Below are 20,465 nucleotides of genomic sequence, written 5' to 3'. Positions count from 1 at the left end.
TACTCTTACGATAAACATAATGCCCTAAAATATAAAATATTCTCTCCCCCAAAGACTTCAATGCCGTAAACATATTTCATCCAGTTTTTCTCAGTCTTACCCCCATCCCGATGTCAGCCTCATTCTACAACAGTGCCACCATATAGCATTTGTCCTTGTTTCAATCCACCTGGTTGAGGGTCTTTCTCTTCTTTGCCGACCCTCTACCCTTAAAAGCATCATATCCCTCTCCAAGGAATAGCCCTTCCTAGCAACATGCCCAATGTATGTACTTTCAGACTGTTTTTATTCTATTTCAGATGATGCTATAGGAAACTGTAGTCTATACATGAGGCCTGATATATTTCCAACTCAGGCTTGCTGCTAAGGCCCATCCTTCAGGGTCCCAGCCCAGAAGAGGTGATTTCTTGAAGCCACTCCTTGCTCATGGCGCCAGACTCTAATCCTTGCTGTTCACCTAGACCTTTTTGAGATGGTCAAAATTACCCCTCAAAAACCAACAAATGCCTCCAAGAGGGGAAAAAAAAATATCTGGCTTCCTTCCTCGGCTTTTCATTCTCTCCAGTCCTAGTCTGGAAACTCTTCTTTAGATTGTAAGTTATCAGATGCCTTAGACATTCTGGTGAGTGGACGTGGATCATCTTTGAAAGTTATTCTGAGTGTGAACCAAATGATACGGACGGAAGAAGTCTCACTGCATTGGGCAAGCCCACTGTCAGGGACCTCTCTAAAATGCTGAAGAAAAAGGAGGTCAGTCTGAAGACTTAGGTGCCCCTGATTCAGGCCATGGTCTTCTCAATCACCTGCTATGCATTAGAGAGCTGGACAATGAATAAGAATGACAGAAGAACTGAAGCCTTTGAGCTGTGGTGCTAGAGAGAGTATTGAACATTTCACACACTGCCAAAACAGCAAGCAGGTAAGTCTTGGAAAAAAATACATCCAGGAGTGCTCCTTGCAGGCAGAGATGGTGAAGCTTCATCCTTCAGACTGTGGACATGTAGCGAGGTGAGATTAATCCTTGGAGAGAAACACCATGCCTGGAAAGATGGAGGGTCAGCAAGAGAGAGGAAGACACCAAAGAGATGAGAGATGACGAGGATGGCACAGGATAGGGCAGGGTTCAGGTCTGCTCTTCACAGAGTCGCTGTAAGTCATACTGGACTTGATGGCACCTAACAACAATAATACACTACCCAGGCCCTTTATCTGACAAGTCTGATTCTGAAAGTCTTTCTTCATTCCCTGCCTTTTCCCAAAATGATTTAAAAGTGGCTAATAATTAATAAAGGGAGTTTTGGAGGCCTAATGGTAAGGAGCTATGCTGCCAACCTGAAAGCACTAAGTTCAAATCCACTAACATCTCCTCAGGAGAAAGACAGGCGATCTACTCCCACCTGATTTACGGCCTCTGTAAAACCCTGGCGAGTCAGCTGAGTTGGTTCCGTTCAATTGCATGTAACAATAACTCACAAGGAAGCTTTCATGGCACAGTCCACAGGCAGCTGCACGGCCAGACCAAAGGCAGTGCCTCTCTGGTAGTTGGAATCCACCAGCAGCTCTGGGAGTAGCCAACGGGCACTCTGCTCCTGATTCACACTCTACCAAAAGCCCGCTGGAGGACTAGCTAGGAATTGACTCGATTCAATAGCAATGCACATGGTATAATTAGTAAGAGGCCACGTTGGCTCACTGTAAAAAGAACATGCATAAATGTTGTAGTAGGGGGTCACAGAAATTTTTATACGAGATAAATAAGTCCTTTAGGACAATTTTCTCTACACATGGCCTTGAGAAAAGAACTTAAACAGATACTATATTAGACATGAGAGTTTTGCTTTTAAGGCTTTATTTCTTTGCTATAAAAGTTGAAGGTATAATTTAAGTAGTTATGTCGAGCCCAGCCCACAAAGTCTGAAATCTCAACTGCTGTTGTGTTATGTACCTGAGTCAACTAGAACTCACAGTGATCGCATGAACAACAGATCTGAACGCTGCTCTATCCGGAGTCAACCTCGTCTCTGACACACCTGACTCCACTGCCAGTCACAGTTCAATCCATCTCATCCACGGTCTTCCTCTCCTGTGCTGACCCTCCACCCTCCCAAGCTTGATGTTGTTCTCCAAGGACTGGTCTCTCCTGGCAACACGCCCAAAGAATTTGAGAGTGAGCTTCAAAATCCTTGCCTCCACAGGGCAGTCTGGTTTCACCTTCTCCAGGACAGACCTGTTTGTTCTCTAAGCAGTCGTTGGTATGTTCAATACTCTTCTCTAGCACCACAACTCAAAGGCATCAAATCTTCGCTCATCCTTATTTACTGTCCAGCTCTCAGGTGCACAACAAGCAACTGAGAAGATCATGTGCACCTTAGTCTCTAGACGAGCATCATTACTCTTTAGCACACTGGTGCCCTAATTACTTAATAGAAGAGAGGATACACAATTTTCTGAAACGGATCTCTTTTCTCAAATCTCGTTCTTGAAAGGAATAACCCACTGCCCGGAGAGTTTCCAAAGCTGGAAATTTTACAGAAGCAGATGGCCTCAGCTTTATCCACAACGTGACCGGAGGGTTTTATCCACTTACTTTTTAGTTACCAGCCACATCATTTAACCACTGACTCACGAGGACTCACGAGACAAATAGGTGGTAATCTATACTACTTCCCTGGGATAGTAAACTTTGGACATCTAGTGTTAAAAAGAAGGTTTTACAATGAAGTCACATCTATATTTCTCATTGGCTGGGGGTGATATCTACACACATGAAGATACATAGCAGAAACAAATATTATGAAATTTAGAGCACAGAAGTTAAGTAACTTAACAGAATTTATTTGGGAAAAAGGTCTTAAGATATATGAACTGGTTTTGGATATATGTACCATATAATCTGGGGTATATTTCATTATATTGGAAAGACTAAATTACTCAAGTTTGCCCTTTGCCTTTAAACAAAGGGTTATGATTAGCATGCATAATTATTTAAATACAAAATCAGGATTTCTCACCAGGTACTTTGTGTTACTGCATACCATAGAGTCATAACTGTCCCACAGCTGACCCTCCAGCAGATTTTCAGAGGCAGCCAATCACACAGGAGGAGACTGCCCATCCTTCTCCCTTCAAGCAGCTGGTGGATTCAAACTGCGTGACCTGGTGATTGCAATGGAGCTTCTGACCACTAGGCCATGGGAGCGCAGGGATATGGCCAGATGCCAATCTTTCTGTTTAAGGCATCAAAGAATGGATTTTTCTACTGTTCAAGTTCAAATGTGTTGTTAAGTAACAGCTATTTCTTTTTCTTTGACAAACGCAACAGTCTACGATTACAGTTGTGTCCATTCTTCTTTTAAAATTAAATCATAATAGAAATATAGAAACCCACACTAACTGACCTGCAGAAGAAAATAACACACATTCTTGTTTTAATGTTGAAGAAAGTTCATACCTTGAAATGCTGAATGCCTGGAGATCTCTGCTCTTCAGATTATCTTCATCAGAGAGATTCTAGCATTTGTTTAAAAATAAAAGTAAAAAAACTTAGCACATTGTAACTGTTACATTCTATTTATCCTCAAGAGCTTACTGCTAGAGACCTCCAGGTTTTACAGGAAACATCTATCATGTTGTTACTGAGGATTATGGAGTGGAAACCGACCCCTAGCTGAGCCTCCAGCATGTTTTCAGAGGCAGTAAACTGCCTGGGAGGAGACTGACCATCTTTCTCTGGTGGAGCAGCTGGTGAATTCGAACCTCAGACCTCTTGGTTAGCAGCATAACAGTGTCATACAACCTTGAGCTGCACATCAACAGGGTCCTAAGGATACATAATCTCAAGAAACAATGTTCAAGCTAAATAGGTCCCGCTACCTGAGGACCAGCTGAACCTTTACTTCACCGAGCACACTGAGAATCCCCTAGGGACCCCACACATCTCTAAACTCACCCCCTCTACTAACCCAACTCTTAGCACTCCTCTGACCCAAGAGTTCTAGTGCCTTAAGACCAGCTGCTGGGAATATAAATATAATGGGACTCTGGAATTGCAGGAGTCTACAAGACAAGGAGCATAGGATCCGCAATTGCGCCAAGAACCATGTCTTCTCCAATACCAGGCATTAGTCAAAGGAGTTTCCTAATCAAATATTAAAAAGACACACTACTATGTCAGTGAAGAATAATAAATAATTCTGAAGATGCTAACAAATGTTTTACAGGAAGTGTATTATTTAAAATATTTGCAGTATTTTTAATATAAAAGCAAGACTGTTAAGGTTTCAACGAAGCTTCTAGACTAAGACAGACTAAAAAGCAGGACTGGCCACCCACTTCTGAAAGAACAGGCCCTCAGAGACCCTTTGGATAACACGACAGCACTGTTAGATCCAGTGCCCCTCAGTAAGGCACTCAAAATGCAAGTGGGGAACAGCTTCGTCCTCAAAGCAGAGTCTGCATGACAGGACAGACGGACTACAGCTTCCACCCAGTGAGGACCCTTCACTTGCTGACGGGATTCGGCAAGACTCAGAACTGACGAGGAACAGCTGCGAACACTCACCGGAACATGGGATGGATGACATATAAATGCGGGAAACTGAAAGCTGTCAAAAATTAAATGAATGCTTCAAGACCAACAAGCGAGGCATCAGTGGGCTGGGAGAGCCTGGTGTTGGTCACTCTGAATGTGAAAGTCAGAAGAACGGCTACGATGGGAATGGCAAAAGGAAGAATGGTGTCTCATTCACTGTCAAAAAACGGTATTCCAAGAACTATCCTGAGGTACAATGCTGTGAGCCACAGGGTATTAGCCATAGTCACACACAGAGTCTAACTATTACTCAAATATGCACACCAGCCAGTAATGGCAAAGACGAAGAAACTGAGCATTTCTATCTGCTTTTACAGTCTAAAACTGATCAAATACACAGTCTAATGGCCAAGTAACAAATGAGAACAGAAACTGAAAGACGGAATTTTGTACAGTGAATGATTTATTTACTGAAAACACTATTTTTTAAAAATAAGGGGACTTCCCACATGGACCTCACCTCCTGGACCACACAGGAATCAGACCAATCAGATCTGTGGAAAGAGACCCTGGAGAAGCTCAAGAGCAGTAGTCTAAACAACGCCAGGACAAATCATGGGACAACTGGTCAACTACTCACATGCAAGTTCAAATAGAAGATGCATAAAATGAAAACAAGGCCACCAAACCCAAAATACGACCTTGAGTCTACCCCAAATGAATTTGAAACCCATCTCAAGAATAGATTTGACATATTAAACCATCCTTGAACAAAGCAAAAGGTCATTATAAAGAGAGGAGAGAAAGAAAAGACCAAAATGATGTCAGAAGAGATTCCCAAGCTTGCACTAGAATGAAAAGAAGCCAAAACAAGGGGGAGGGAAAAAAAATAAAAGCCAAACAGAAGGTTACAAAAGACAGCTCAAAAACACAAAGCAAACTATTATCACAAAATGTGCAAGGAGAGGGAGCTCTGGTGGGCTACTGGCAAGAAGCTGCACTGCAATCCCAGAGGTATGCAGTTCAGATCCACCAGATGCTCTGAAGGAGAAGGAGGGGCAATCTCCTCTTGTACCAGTCAGATCCGATTTGACGGTACCCACGCCCACAAACAAAAAATAAAATTAAAAAACAAGGGGAGCTCTGGTGGACTAGTGGCAAGAAGCTGTACTGCAATCCCAAAGGTAAACAGTTCGAATCCACCAGATGCTCTGCCGGAGAAGGAGGGACAACTTCCTCCTGTACCAGTCAGATCTGATTTGACAGTATATGCACAAAAAATAATAAAATAAAATTTTTAAAAAATAAATTAATAAAATTAAAAATCAAAACAGAAAAAACACCCACCAAAATGTGCAAGGAGCTGGAGTTAGAAAATTAAAAGGGAAGAACACACTCAGCATTTCTCAGTCTGAAAGAACTGAGAAACAATTACAAGGTCCTGAGTTGCAACAGTGAAGGACTCTGTGGCAAAACACTGGTGATGCCAAAAACATTAAAAGAAGATGGAAAGAATGCAGAGTCACTGCACCTGAAAGAACTGGTTGACATGGAACCATTTCAGGAAGTCGTACTAGATCCAGAACCAACGGTGAGGAAAGGAGGAGTCCAAGCTGCCCTGAAGGCTGTCAAAAAATAAGGCCGAGGAGTTGAAATGCCAAGGTGGGCTTTTCAACAAATGGTAACCTTGGACAATCTCGGCCAACAAATATGAAGATGGGTACCTGGCACACTGACAAGAGGAAGGAAGTATCTGTACCCATTTTAAATATGGTGATCTAACAGAATGTGGAAACTATCAAAGAATACCATCAATACGACACACAAGTAAAATCTTGCTGAAGACTTAAAAAAATGCCTGGAATAGTACATCAATAGGGAACTGCCAGAAGGTCAAGCTGGATTCTGAGGAGGTCTTGGCCTAAGGGCTACAGGAAACAGTGAGAAGAATAGGAATCCTGAAGGATTCATAGTGTTCTTGTGACACCTACATTTAGACCAAGAAGCAGGTGTCTAAGCAAAACAAGAGAACACTGCACGGTTTAAAATCAGAGAAGGCTGTATCTTTTCACCATCTTCTATTGAACCTTTCTAGGTGCTCTGGTGGTCTGTCTAGTGGTAAGGAACTGCACTACTGCACTGCCAACCCAAGGGCAGGAAGTTCGAACCCACTGACTTTCATATCTTGAGAAAGATGGGCAATATTCTCCAGTGCCATTTTCTGCCTCAGAAAACCGGCTAAAGGACTAGCTATGAGTCAGCTCTGAGTCAACCGCACATAAGAATAGTACGCTGCCCAAATAACAGAAGAAGCTGGACTAGGTGAAGAAAAACGTAGCATCAGGATTGGAGCAAGATTCATCAACAACTTGCATTACGTGGACAATACAACTTTACTGGCCAAGAGTAAACAGAACTTGAAACACTGAAGAAAATCAAAAGACGACACCTTTCAATTTGGGTTAGATCTCAACATCAAGAAAACAAAAATCCTTACCACTGGACCATAGACAGTATCATGATATATGGAGAAAAGACTGACGTTTTCAATGATTTCATTTCGCTTACTACACAATCAATACCTGTGGTACAGCAGTCAAGAAATCAAAAGACGTGTTGCATGAGAGAAACCTGCTGTCATAGAACACTTTAGAATGCTGGGAACCAAGGATGTCCATTTAAAAACTAAGGTGCACCTGATTCAAGCCGTGGTCTTTTCAACTGCTTCCTACGCATGTGAAAGTTGAGCTATGTATGAATAAGGAAGACCGAAGAACTGATACCTTTGAACTGTGGTGTGCTGGTGATGGGTAAGGAGCATCCCATGGACCACCAAAAGAACAAATAAATGTCTTAAAGGATTCACAACCAGGGCGCTCCTGAGAAGAAGGATGGTGAAACTCTGTCTCACACTTTGGGCCTGTTGTCAGGGGGATCAGCCCTGGAAAAGATATGCTGGGAAATGAAGAGGGTCAGAGAAAGAGGGAGACTCTTAAAGAGACAGACTGACGTAGAGATTGCAACAACGGGCTTGCAGCCCAGGCCAGGGTTCAGATCTGTTGTTCCTAAGGTTGCTAGGAGACTAAGTCAACCTATTGATGCCTAATAACAAGAATTAAGGTTCAATAACAGAAACTCTTCTTTTCAGCCAGCTCTTATTTCCAGACACAAGGAGATTCTGGGCAGTATCATCACAAAATAAGATTTTAAAAGTACACAATCAAAAAAAAAGTACACAATCCATAATATTTTACTTCAGAACCCTTCATATATTAATATACTTTCCCTCACCCCTTTTCTGATTCTCCATGATTCGCCATAATTTTTAATTCATATCTTCTCTAACCCAACCCATAACTAAATCCTTGTTAAAATCTGGCCACAGTTTAATTAATCTTTTTTTTATATTCAAACATCTCATCTTCTCTACCCTCACAGTGATCTAGTCTCTGTGTTCAATTTCTTGCTTGCAAAAACTAAAACAAAGAAAGAGGGGGAAACCCAAAATGAAAAAGAAGAAAGTTTTTCTCAAGTGTCTTGTACATCTGAAAGTTTGTTTCGGTGGTTTTGGACACTAAATCTCAAAGCAAAATGTATTCCATGGCACCACCTAGTGGAAAAAGAGTACCTGATAAACTACAAATCTGTACGTGCAAAGCCTGAAAGAAGAGACCGCCCGACTAGTGGACTAGAACAGGCAGGCGCTAGCTGCCTCTGGACCAGCAACTTCCGGCCCAGCAATGCAACTCCCTACAGACTGTGCCCCGAGATCCCTAAATGTACACTGACACGTGTAAATGCACTGCATTCCTGGACTACCCTCATCTGTGTGCTTTGTTTAAAAGTTACGGAAAACACACTACCTGTTCTTCAGGCGCTCTGGTGGCCTAGTGGTTAAGAACGTGCACTGCAATCCGAATGCAGGTGGTTCAAATCCACCAGCTGCTCTGTAGGAGAAGGATGGGTAATCCCCTCCCGTGCTATTTACAGCCTCTGAAAACCCTCTGGAGGGTCAGCTGTGAGTTCCAACTCCATCGTACAAAACAACAACCTGTTGGACAGATGTTGTCTAAAGTAACAAAAAACAGGCACTATAAAAATCTATTTTATGGAAACAATTTCAAAACAGTTCATTGCCTTTCCTAATGTTATACCAAGCAGCTCTGGTCACCTAGTGCTAAGAAGCTGTGCTACAATCTCAAAGGCCCGTGATTCTAATCCACCAGCTGCTCTGAGAATAATAGGCAAGCTCCTCTCATTCCCTTTACTGCCTCTGAAAACCCACAGGGTCAGCGATGGGTCGGGTCTGATTAGACGGTACACAACATTATACCATTAAAGAGCAAAACACAAAGCAAGTTTCTATCATTTCATAGCTAGTACTTTTAACCATGACTGGTTACTACTCTTAACTAATACTGCTTCTCATTCTACAATACAGATGATGATGATGATGATGATTATACAACACAGATTATTACTTATTGTGTGATAAAAGCCATTCAATACTTCCTTCCCAATTGTTGTTGTTATGTGCTGTTGAGTCGCCTGCGACTCACAGCAACCTTATGTACAACAGCCCTAACCCCTGCTCTGCTCTATTATGTGTCAATCTTACTGTCTCTGACACACCCACCCCCATTACCCCACTCACTGAATCAATCCACCTCATAGAGGGTCTCCCTCTCCTGTGCTGTCCCTCCACCCTCCCAAGTATGCCATCCCTCTCCAAAGACTGGTCCCTCCTTGCAACATGTCCAAAGTATGTCAGACAAAGCTTTAGAATCCTTGCCTCCAAGGAGCAGCCTGGTCTCAGCCTCTCTAGGATGAACCTGTTTGTTCTCCTATCAGTCCATGGTATAATCAATACTCTTCTCCAGCACCACAGCTCAAAGGCATCAATTCTCCTTCTATCATCCCTAGTCACTGTCCAGCTCTCTGACACATTCCAAGTAATCTGATAAGACCATGGTCTGGATCAGGTGCCCTACAGTCTCCAGACTGACATCGCTGCTCTTCAGCACTCTGGAGAGGTTTCTGACAGCAGACTTTCCCAATGGAATTCATCTTTTCATTTCCTGCTTAACCTGGACTCTTCAGAATGTTCACAGAGGATATCTGTATCTATAGGTTGACAGATGTAAGGATGGGTGTGAGTGTGCAAATATATATTATGTACACACACACATATATATACATACCAACACACTGATATACTGGGAAGTAAGAAGATGCAATGCAATTCCCTAAGCACGCAAGTCAAATCTACCAGACACTCCATGGGAAAAGGCTGGGCAATCTCCTCCCACGCAATTTACTGCCTCTGAAACCTGCTGTAGGGTCAGGTATCAGTCGGCTCCACGGCACACGCGTGCACACACACAGGGTATATACACATACACAAATATATGGCTAGTTGACGCCACATTACTACACCTCTCAGTTTCTTCTAACAACTCTTAAATTCTCTACTATGGAGATTTGCTCTCTTAACTCGGCTTTTTTTATCAGCTGCCCCTTTGATCTTCAGCACACTCTGTCCCATTATCTGCAAACAGTACTCCAGCTGGTCAGATCGGAGTGGGAAGTAAACAGACTCCTGAGGGCCCAGAAAAGCCTGTGCTTTGGTGCCCAACTTCAGCAATGCAGCAAGAACTGCTCCTCTTCCCATTCCCTAAACTCTCAGCTGTTCACTGAAAATTAAACTTCTCTCAAACTTATCAAGACTTCCTTTACACACACAAAAAAAAGAATTCTAAAATCCACATACTTTCTTGGTTTACCGTCGTTAGGTGCTGTCGAGGAGACTATGACTCACAGTGACTCTACGAATGGCAGATCTGAACCCTGTCCTTTCCTGCCCCGTCCTCCTTATCGTCTCTGCCACACCTGAGCCCTTTGTTAAGGTCATAATGCCAATTCATCTCGTTAGGAGTCGCCCCTCCTCTGCTGACCCTGTATTTTTCCTGGTATGATGTCCTTTCCAAGAACGGCCCCTCCTAGCAACATGTGCAAAGTATGTGAGATTAAGTTTCACCATCATTCCCCGGCTGCACTCTCTACAAGACACCTGTGTTCTCTTGGCAGTCCGTGGGACTTTCTCCAGCAACTTCACTCCAAGATGTCAATCCTTCCTGGCATCTTTATTCACTCCCCAACCTTCAGATAAGTACTGACAAGACCAAGGCTTGGATCAGGTGCACACTAACCTTTATAAACTGACATCCTTGATCTTCAGCACCTTGGAGAGGTCCTTAGCTGCAGATTTTTCCAGTGTAACACTTGACTGTGCTTATGTGAAACCTATACTTGGACCAGGAGGCAGTCATCAGAACAGAGCAAGGAGACACTGCATGGTTCAAAACTGGGAAGGGTATGAGTCAAGGGTATGTCCTACCTCAGTATCTTTTCAATCTATATGCAGAACACATTATCCAGGAGGCTGGGCTCTATGAGGAGAAGTGTGGCATCAGGATTAAAGGTAGACTCATCAACAATCTGCCTTACACAGATGACACAACCCTGCTTGCTGAAACTGAGGAGGACCTGAAGCACCTGCTGCAGAAGGTCAAGGACTGCAGCCTCCAATATGGATTGAGCCTCAACGTTAAGAAAACAAAGATTCTCACTGCTGGGCCAAATGCGCATCATGATATATGTGGAAGAGACTGAAATTGTTAACACCTTCAGTTTGCTTGGCTCTCCAATCAACATTCTTGGTACCAGCAGCCAGGAAATCAAGAGGTGAACTGCATTGAGAAAGTCTGCTGTTAGAGACCTCTCCAAAGTGCTGAAGAGCACCAATGTTAGTCTGGAGACTAAGGTGCACCTGATAAAGGCCATGGTCCTTACAATTACTTGCTATGTATCAAAAAGCTGGACAATGACTGACTAGGGATGATAGTAGGAGAATTGATGCCTTTGACCTGTGGTGTTGGAGAAGAGTACGACTGCTAGGAGAACAAACAAGTTCATCCTGGAGAGCGTGAAGCCAAGCTGATCCTTGGAGGCAAGGATTCTGAAGCTTCGTCTGACATACTCCGGACATGTTGCAAGGAGGGACTAGTCCTTGGAGAGAGATGTCATGCTTGGGAGGGTTGAGGGACAGCGCAGGAGAGGAAGACCCTTGATAAGATGGATTGATTCCATCACTGGGGTAATGAGGTAGGTGTGTTGGAGACAGTAAGATTAGCACAGGATACAGCAGGGTTTAGGTCTGTTGTACATAAGGTCGCTATGAGTTGCAGGTGACTCGATGGCTCCTAACAATAACAGCACATCTTTTGATTTTCTTACTGCTAGTCCCAATGGTGTTGACTCTGGATCTAGTATCTTCTCTCCATCTACTATAATGCTGCATACTGGCCCTGTGGTTGACACTAAGACACAATTCATACTGAAAACTCCAGTCACCCCTTGATCTCTGCAGCAAGCGCTTCCAGTCCTCCTCACTCTCACCAAGCAAGGTTGTGCCACCTGCCTAATGCAGGTTGATTAAGTCTTCCACCAATCCTGCTGCCAGAGACACTGAAAACTAATGACTAAAGACCAAATGAGGTGTGGGATGACATCAAGGATATCATCCATGAAGAAAAGCAAAAGGACACTGAGACAAAGGTGAAAGAAAAAACTAAAAGGATGTCATCAATTGTACTAGAACGTCGAGAGGCCCAAACCAATTCCAGAATTGCCTAAGTGGAGATGAACAGAAAATTTCAAGGACAGCCTGAGAAGAAAAAGCAAGTATTCTAATGATAAAGGCAAACAAAGAGCTGGAGTTGGAAAACAAAAAGGGAAGAACTTGCTCAGCATTTCTCAAGCTGAAAGAACTGAAAACTAAATTTGAACTCTGAGTTCCAATACTGAAGGATGCCAAGGGCAAAATCCTGAACGATGTAGGAAGCACAATGCACTACGTCACTGTACAATAAAGAATTAGCCGACACGGAACCATTTCAGGAAGCAGCTTGTTCAAGAACCAATGGTGATGAAGGAAGAAGTTCAAGATGCACTGACTGCTCCCGGCGTCAAGAAGATACCAATGAATATATTTCAATTAACAGATCCGACGTTAGATGTGCTGACCAGGTTGTGCCAAGAAATTTACAAGTCAGTTACCTAGTCACCAGACAGTAGCAGATCTGTATTTGTTCCTATTCCAAAAAAGGTGACCCAAAAGGACATGGAAATTATCAGAGGGACATCACACTTGGGAGGGTGAAAGGACAGCATAGGAAAGGAAGACCCTCGATGAGATAGACTGATTCAGTCATTGGGGTAATGCAGGTAGGTGTGCTGGAGACAAGAAGATTGGCACAGGATAGAGCAGAGTTTAGGGCTGTTGTACATTGGGTCGCTATGAGTCATAGGCAACTCAACGGCACATAACAACAACAATCATTATTATCACATGCAAGCAAAATCTTACTGATGATTATTCAGAAACAGCTTGAACAGTACATCGACAGAGAACTATCAGATTTTCAGGCTGGATTTAGAAGAAACTGTAGCGCCAGGCATATCACTGCTGATGTAAGATCGGTCTTAGCTGTAAACAGAGTGTACCAGAAGGATGTTTATTTGTGTTTCATCGACTATGCAAAGACTTCTATGTGACAGTGTGTATCGTTACAAATGAGAAGAATGAGAGTCCCAGAGCACTTAATTGTGCTCATGTGAAACCTCTACCTAGACCAAGAAGCAGAAGTGAGGATGGTTGCGGGGTAGTTCATCATAGGGTCCCACAATTTGATGGGTGGAGGGAGAGATGGGTAAAGAAGAGCGAGGCCAGGGTGAAAAACAATGTATATGAACTCTGTAAGTAAGCCAGTATATAATAAAAATGTTATTAAAAAAAAAAAGCTATTGTGTAACTGAGCAAGGGAACACTGCATGATTTAGTATCAAGAATGGTGGGCCTAAGAGAGCTTTGGTGGCCTAGTGGCAAGAAGCTGCACTGCAGTCCCAGAGGAATGTGGTTCAAATCCACCAGATGCTCTGCTGGAGGAGGGGGAGCAATTTCCTCCTGTACCTGTCAGATCTGATTTGACGGTGTACACACACAAAAAATAATAAAATTTTTTAAAAAAAGAATGGTGGGCCCCAGGGCTGAATCCTTTCTCCATACCTGTCCAATCTCTAGCTGAGCAAATAATTCAAGAAAACGAACTTTATGAGGAACATTGTGTAGTGTCTAGGCTAATAAAAAATATTAAATGGGAAATTTGAAAGCTGTTCTATAAATTTTATATAAGAAAACAGTGACAATCAAAGGGAATTTGATAGAGGAGTTATAAAATGACTCTTGAGACTTCTTTTAAGCAACGAAGTTACATAGTTCTGGGATCATGCTCTAGGGAACTCTGATGGTATAGTCTGTAAAGACTGGCTCAAATCCACAGAGGCTCGCTCTGTGGGAGAAAGGTGGGCAATCTCCCTCTGTGATTTACAGCCTTTGAAAACGTGCGGGAGGGTCAACACTGAGCTGACAGCACAGGGTCACGTTAGAAGTACAGAGTACACGGCATTGTCACAGACTGTAAGGGATGATGTACACACTGTTCAAAGATGCAAACAGTGCCATCGTAGTGAGTTAAAATCTCTACCATTCTCTAACTAGATCCGCTGCTGTGAGTTGACGCTGACTCTCAACATCCCTACAGAACAGGGAGCTAGGTTCCCGGAGCGTTAAAGCTTCGTAGAGCAGCCTGCCATGTCCTTCTCCCACCGAGTGGCTAGTGGATTTGAACCACTCATCTTTCAGTTAGCAAACAAGAGCTTTAGCCACTACATCAACAGGGTTCTTTTATCATAAATCCTACCTAACACGCACAGAATAGCACAAACGTCACTGGTAAGGCTTCTTTAGTACCGTTTGCTTGGATGTCTGCAGCTGTGTCCTGAGGTCGTGACATTCTTTCCTCATCTGTTCCAGCTCTTGCTCCAAAGCATGGATCTTCAGGTCACAGCTCAACTTCTCCACCTCCCAGTTTGAGGAAGGTGGATTCAGATTCCGCATCACTACAGAAAGGACGGACAGCAGAAAGGTTACCTCTGTTTTCTGTCCTGTTTACAATCCCAGAATGATTATACCGAGAAAGACAACAGAATTACTCATAATAATAGTTTAATAGGAACTTTCAGAGATTTATGCTAATAGAAATGAATAGTAACTTTCAGAGATTTATGCTAACAGAAATTTAGAAACCCAGTAATCTTGGTTTAGAATGTAGTAGTCACTCCTACTGGCCCACTTCACTTTCTATTTAGGTTGTAAAACTGCCAGTCTGGAGTTTAAAAGAGCCTACACTAATCAAGTCTAGGCTATGACTGCACAGAGATCAGTAATCCCCTAGTTTGTAGAAGTAAATGTTAGAACTGTGATAAAAATAAGAAACACAATCAGCTGTTCATCTCATCCAGTTCCTTTATAGAGTTTGACAAGCTGGTCTGGAAGTCTGACAAGTATCATGTCAAAGCAATTTTATCACAGTACAAAATACAAAACAGCTGGCTATTACTTGACTCTGGACTTCGAACTCAACACTTAGCATCTACACCTATTTAGAAACACTCTTGACCTGCTATCCTGAGGTTTCAATTCCTAGCAAAAGTTCTCTGCAAAGTCCAAGCTTCAATGTTCATGGGTACACGCTAACCGCCACGTCCCTCAGACTTGAGCTGCCACTTCCTCTTGGACTTTTAGTTACCTTTAGAAAGGGAATAAATGAGTAAAATGACAGCTCTAATTATTCCATGGCCGTGCAGACAGGCTGAGCAGGAGGAAATGGCCAGGGCAAATGGTGTTCATGAGGAGAGCATCTAACTCTGCTTCCTCTTTTAATTCAACACAAACGAGCCCTGAATCACTATGTCTTCTCTGAGAAAAGCGCTATTTACACACATGGGGGGAACTTTACGCTGATATTTTATGAAAGGAGAAGAGAGACATAATAAGCCTTAGATACAAGTAAGGAAAACAGCCTTAGGTATAGGTAAAGAAATCGTTTCATGGATACAACACGTAAATGGACAAATGCATGGCTGGATTAGAACATTCAGAACAAGGAAGGGGCATACCCTGCTGAGTCTCCACCTCTGTCCTTAGCTGCAGAAGCTCTACTTCTTTAGACTGTAGCTGTTCATTCAATACTTTCAAAGATTCAGAGTTGTCTTTATTCTAGTTAAGCAGAGAAAATGCCAAATGACATTCAATACAATCAATGCATCTTTGCTTTCAGGTATCAGAAAGCCCCATGGTTCTCCCACAGAGTGGCTGCAGGGTTCAAACCACTGACCTTGTGATTGGCCAGTGAGTACTACCAGCACTCAGTATCACGGAATACAAAGCACTTGTGTTGTATACAAATAAATCACAATTATCAAAAAATCCCATTATTCCCTTAAACATGTTTTAAATGCATTTTACTCAAGAAGTATAAAGTCATTAACTTGTTATGTCTAACCTTAAACTTCTTGAAGGGGAAAAGTCTTTTGTAGTGTGTAGATAATTCTTTTTTGCATTCACTTACCATCTTTTCCAATTGGCTCCTCAGATTATCCCTATCAATGCAGACCTCTCGGTACGCGTGATAGGCCTTATTGACTTGCTCTCGCCCCACAGAGGCTACTTCTTCATCTGGTCGACCTTCTAAAAGCTAGAGGTTATAAAATTAAAGAGAAAGGATATTCTTAAAAACATTTTTTAAAAAAATTATTCTGAATTTTCAAAAAGCCAAGTTTCCTAATGAGATCACATTTTATTTTAATACAAGGTGGCACAACTTGCCAGGGACTGGCTGATGGCCTAAATGCTGGCCACATGAACCCATCCAGTGGTTCCACAGAAGCAGCCTCTGCTTTAAGAGTACAGAAAAGGTGCGCGGTTCGAATCCACCAGATGCTCTGCTGGAGGAGGAGGGACAATCTCCTCCTGTACCAGTCAGATCCAATTTGACAGTCCACACAAAAAAAATAATAAAATTGAAAAAGACGACTAAAAACAGAATTTCCTAGGGAGCTCTAGTGGCCTAGTGGCAAGCACCTACACTGCAATCCCAGCGTACAGACAAGACCCTCCCCCAGCCTTTCTACCTTGTGACACTAACGAGCCAGGGGTCAACTGGACAAGAGCTAACAGCACAATAATTATCCATACTGAAGAAGAACCCAAAACCCAAATCAAATCCAAAACAGCACAATCTTTTTTAAAACCTTTCTATCGCATGTGTTTTCTCGAACGGTGTGACACACTTTAAGATGCTGCTATAGCTGTTGTTAGGTGCCACTGAGGCGACTATGACTCACAGCCATCCTCTCAACAACAAATCCAAATTTTGCCCTGGCCTGCACCATCTATCGATTCTGACATGCCCACTGTTAATAGTCACCGGGCCGATCCAGTACCTCAGAAGTCCACCTCCCTTTCACTAACCCTCGACCTTTCCCATCACATTGTTTTTTTCAAGGACTAGTCCCCCCGACAGCACGCCCCAGTGTCAGAGACAAACTTCCACCGTCCCTGCCTCTAAGGAGTGTCCTGGCTGCATTTCCTCCCACACACACTTGTTTGTCCTTTTGGCCGTCCATTTGGCACTCTTGACCAATGCAATGGAAAGGTCATTCATTCCTCTTCAGTCTTCCTCACTCACTGTTCAACTTTCAGATGCCCAGGAAGTAAGTGAAAATACCATGGCCTGGATCAGGAGCACCTCAGTCTTTAAACGGATATCCTTGCTCTTTAGGACTCTGGAGGGAACCCTGAGAGCAGATTTCTCAATGCAATACGTCTTTAACTTCTTCACTTCTAACACCAAGGGTGCTGATTGTGGATCCCAGTAAAAGGAAATCATTGACAACGTCAATCTTTTCTCCATCTATCATGATGTTGCCTATTGATTGGTCCAGTGATGAGGAGTTTGGCATTTTGGGGTGTTGTGTTTTTTTCTGTGTTGAGATGTAATCCTAATTAAGATTATAGTCTTTGATCTTTGACAGCAAATCTAAGTCCTCTTCACTTTCTGCAACAAGGTTGTGTCATGTGCATATCGCAGGCTGTTACCGAGTCTTCCTCCAATCCTGATGTCACTTTCTTCTTCATATAGTCCACCTTCCCAAATGTGCTCACAGACTGAACAGGTATGGAGAAAGGATACAACCCTGATGAGCGCCTTTCTTGTTTTTAAACCATGCAATGTTACCAGGTTCTGTTCAGACAACGGCTTCTTAGTCTATGTATGACACAATTAAGTGTTCTGGGATATTAATTCATAATGCATCACAGAAGCTCATTCTTCTAAAAGTTCTTACACATCTTCTAAGCCATTAATATGAAATCTCCATCATCAGAGAGCTACCAGGGGAAGGCACTTGACATGTGAGGAATAAATGTGCTAGTTCATGAAAGCCTGTATTATTTCAGAATAAGATGGGACAGGATGCTTGGTCACAGAGAACAGAGATATTTCTCATATTAACTACATGCCAAACCACGATTTTTCTGAATTTCAAATAAAGAGCTACACGCTTCAAAATTGGAATTCTCTCACTCTATCCCAGCATATAAAAAGTACATTTAATCCCCATTACGGCAAACGATAAATTCACATGAATGCATAGAAATTAATGTTATAATTGATTTCCCCTTCACTAATAACAAACCTTATTGCCAAGTTTCTCGAAGGATTTTCATTTTCTTAGCTGCTAAGAAATCCATTCCCTTCACCCTGTGTGGAAGGTGCTGCTTGGAAAACACAAGTGACACTGACTTTTAACTAACAAAATAGAAACTACACTAAGATAGAACCTTAAAACTCAAATAGAAGCGGCCAGTGGGGAAGTGTTCAACAGACAAAGCCAAGCAGACGTGAGAATTTATTCTGAATTAGCTACAGGGTTTATAAAGGAGTCCTGGTGGCACAACAGATGACCACTTGGTTGTGACCCCGAAGGCTGGCAGTTCAAATTCACCTGGGGTTCTATGCGAGAAGACCTGACAATCTGCTCCTATAAAGACTGTTGTTAAGTGCCGTCAAGTCGGAGGTGACTCACAGTGACCCTATGAATGAAAGACCTGGAGACCTGTATAACTTTCGTCCTTTCTCCAGATTCATAGGGTTTCCAGGGGCAAGCCATTACGGAAGTGAATGTCACTCCTGCTTCCAAGCGTGTTTTGATCGAGGACCTCTACCAAACACTGTCCACCATGGGTGACCATTCTCACATCTGACACATTAGTGTCACAGTGTTCAGCTTCACAGTATCCACAAGTTACCTCTGTACAGCAAGTGGACATACCAGGGTCATGCAACCTAGAAGAATGTTTCACCAGAAACAAGTAGGGCCCTAAAGGATTTTAAGCTACTGCCTGGAGCAGGCTCCACCCTTATTTACCCTTACTCTAAGGCCCTTGGTCTAAGGCCCAGGGCCACCCACCCACTTTAGAAGGGTTATAACAACAGTAACACACAAGGAAAAGGACCCCAGAAACTTCCCTTGCCTGACTGCCACCAAGAGGAGCCACCATCAAGACGCCAGCCATCCTGCCAGTCAGCCTGCCAGACTTCCAGAGTGTCAATAAAGATGAGAGCCCAGAAAAACCCCTGGGCGGCTCGACTTTGTCACAAGGTGTCACTCTGAAGCAATCACACACAACTAGATCACTTTGCTGATAAATTCTAAACAACTCAAGAGACCCAGTTTCTGTATAGAAAAGTAAACAGCAGTTATTTATTTATCCTTTAAAAGCAGTACTCATGGGAGCTCAGCTGGCCTAGTGATAAGAAACTGCAGAGTGATCCCAAAGGCATGCGGTTCAAGTTCACCAGCTGCTCCCGGGAAAAAGATGGGCAATCTCTTCCCACGCGATTAACTGCCTCTGAAAACCCGCTAGAGGGTCAGCTATGGGTCAGTTTTGACTCGATGGTACTCAACAACAAAACTCAAAATGTGTCAATATCAATGTATATACGTAAATGAATAGATCTACATACATAAATCATACTTGAAAAAAACGGAACTTAAAAAAAAAGCAGGTATTCCTATGTGCATGCAAGAACGAAAAAAAAAATTGAAGATGATAAAAGTTATGGTGAATTCTCAGTTGTGGTGAAGAAATCTGACTCTCTGATTTCCCTCACTGGTGTGTCATTTACTTTTGCACCAATCTTTAAGCTATAATATAATGAGAATACAATGAGATCTGGATAAAGAAGGAAAATATTTCAAAACTTTCCCTTCTAAGTTATTATTAAGCCCTAGGCGACAGATACCAGTGACATCAAACAGGGAACACAATGCCAGAGGGTTAGAGATTAGTGGTCAACGGCTGGAAATTTAGTATTAAAATGGACGTGAAGAAGGAAAAATATTTAAAGTTTCAAATCTTTTTCAAACTGTTCCTTAACTGATAAAACACACTGCTGATAAAATTACCTTTTCTTCCAAAACTCGTATTCTTTTCTTTAACAAAGAGTTCTCTTTCTCTGAGTCCTTCAGTCGTTTTTTGATGTCTTCGTACGCCGTGACCAGGGCAAAATGCGAAGCAACAGACTCATCTCCCGAGTATATGGAGACGGGAATCACTCTGTCTCTCCCGTGAGCTTTCTCGTGGTTCAGAATGCAGATGTCGTCTTCCATCAGCGTGTCCATGACAGCTAGGTCAAAGAAAAACAGGGACACTCAGGTCTTACCGAATGAACCAGCAGGGGTGGGGGATACGTGTGTTCAGAGACCTGGGAAGACCAGGCAATGTTTAAAAACGCCCATCTTTTTGAAACAGTATGAAGAGCGGCCTCTGGAAGCAGCCTGCCCTGTTTTCCTAATCCAAACTCTACTGCTCGGTATCTGAGTGGCTCTGGGTCAATTACCCGACAGTATTTCGCTGCTGTTTCTGCTGTTACTAACTCCACCATCAGAGGCGCAAGGAGAACGAATC

General features: G+C 42.8%; 1 protein-coding gene across 1 annotated transcript in view; it reads right to left on the bottom strand.

Moving 5' to 3' along the window:
* AZI2 (5-azacytidine induced 2) overlaps nt 1-20,179 on the bottom strand; it is a 28,488-nt gene extending 8,309 nt beyond the window's left edge. The window contains exons 1-5 of the mRNA XM_006883381.1: nt 19,964-20,179; nt 16,063-16,188; nt 15,611-15,710; nt 14,403-14,551; nt 3,452-3,510 (exon numbers count right to left, since the gene is read on the bottom strand). Coding sequence (XP_006883443.1) covers nt 3,452-3,510; nt 14,403-14,551; nt 15,611-15,710; nt 16,063-16,188; nt 19,964-20,179 — 650 coding nt within the window. The remainder of the gene's footprint in view (nt 1-3,451; nt 3,511-14,402; nt 14,552-15,610; nt 15,711-16,062; nt 16,189-19,963) is intronic.
* Between the last annotated feature and the right edge of the window lie 286 nt (nt 20,180-20,465).

This window comes from Elephantulus edwardii, unplaced genomic scaffold, assembly GCF_000299155.1.
Source record: "Elephantulus edwardii isolate Elephantulus edwardi_28Jun2011 unplaced genomic scaffold, EleEdw1.0 scaffold00027, whole genome shotgun sequence".
Classification (NCBI taxonomy): domain Eukaryota; kingdom Metazoa; phylum Chordata; class Mammalia; order Macroscelidea; family Macroscelididae; genus Elephantulus; species Elephantulus edwardii.
This window is presented reverse-complemented; position numbering and strand designations above follow the sequence as displayed.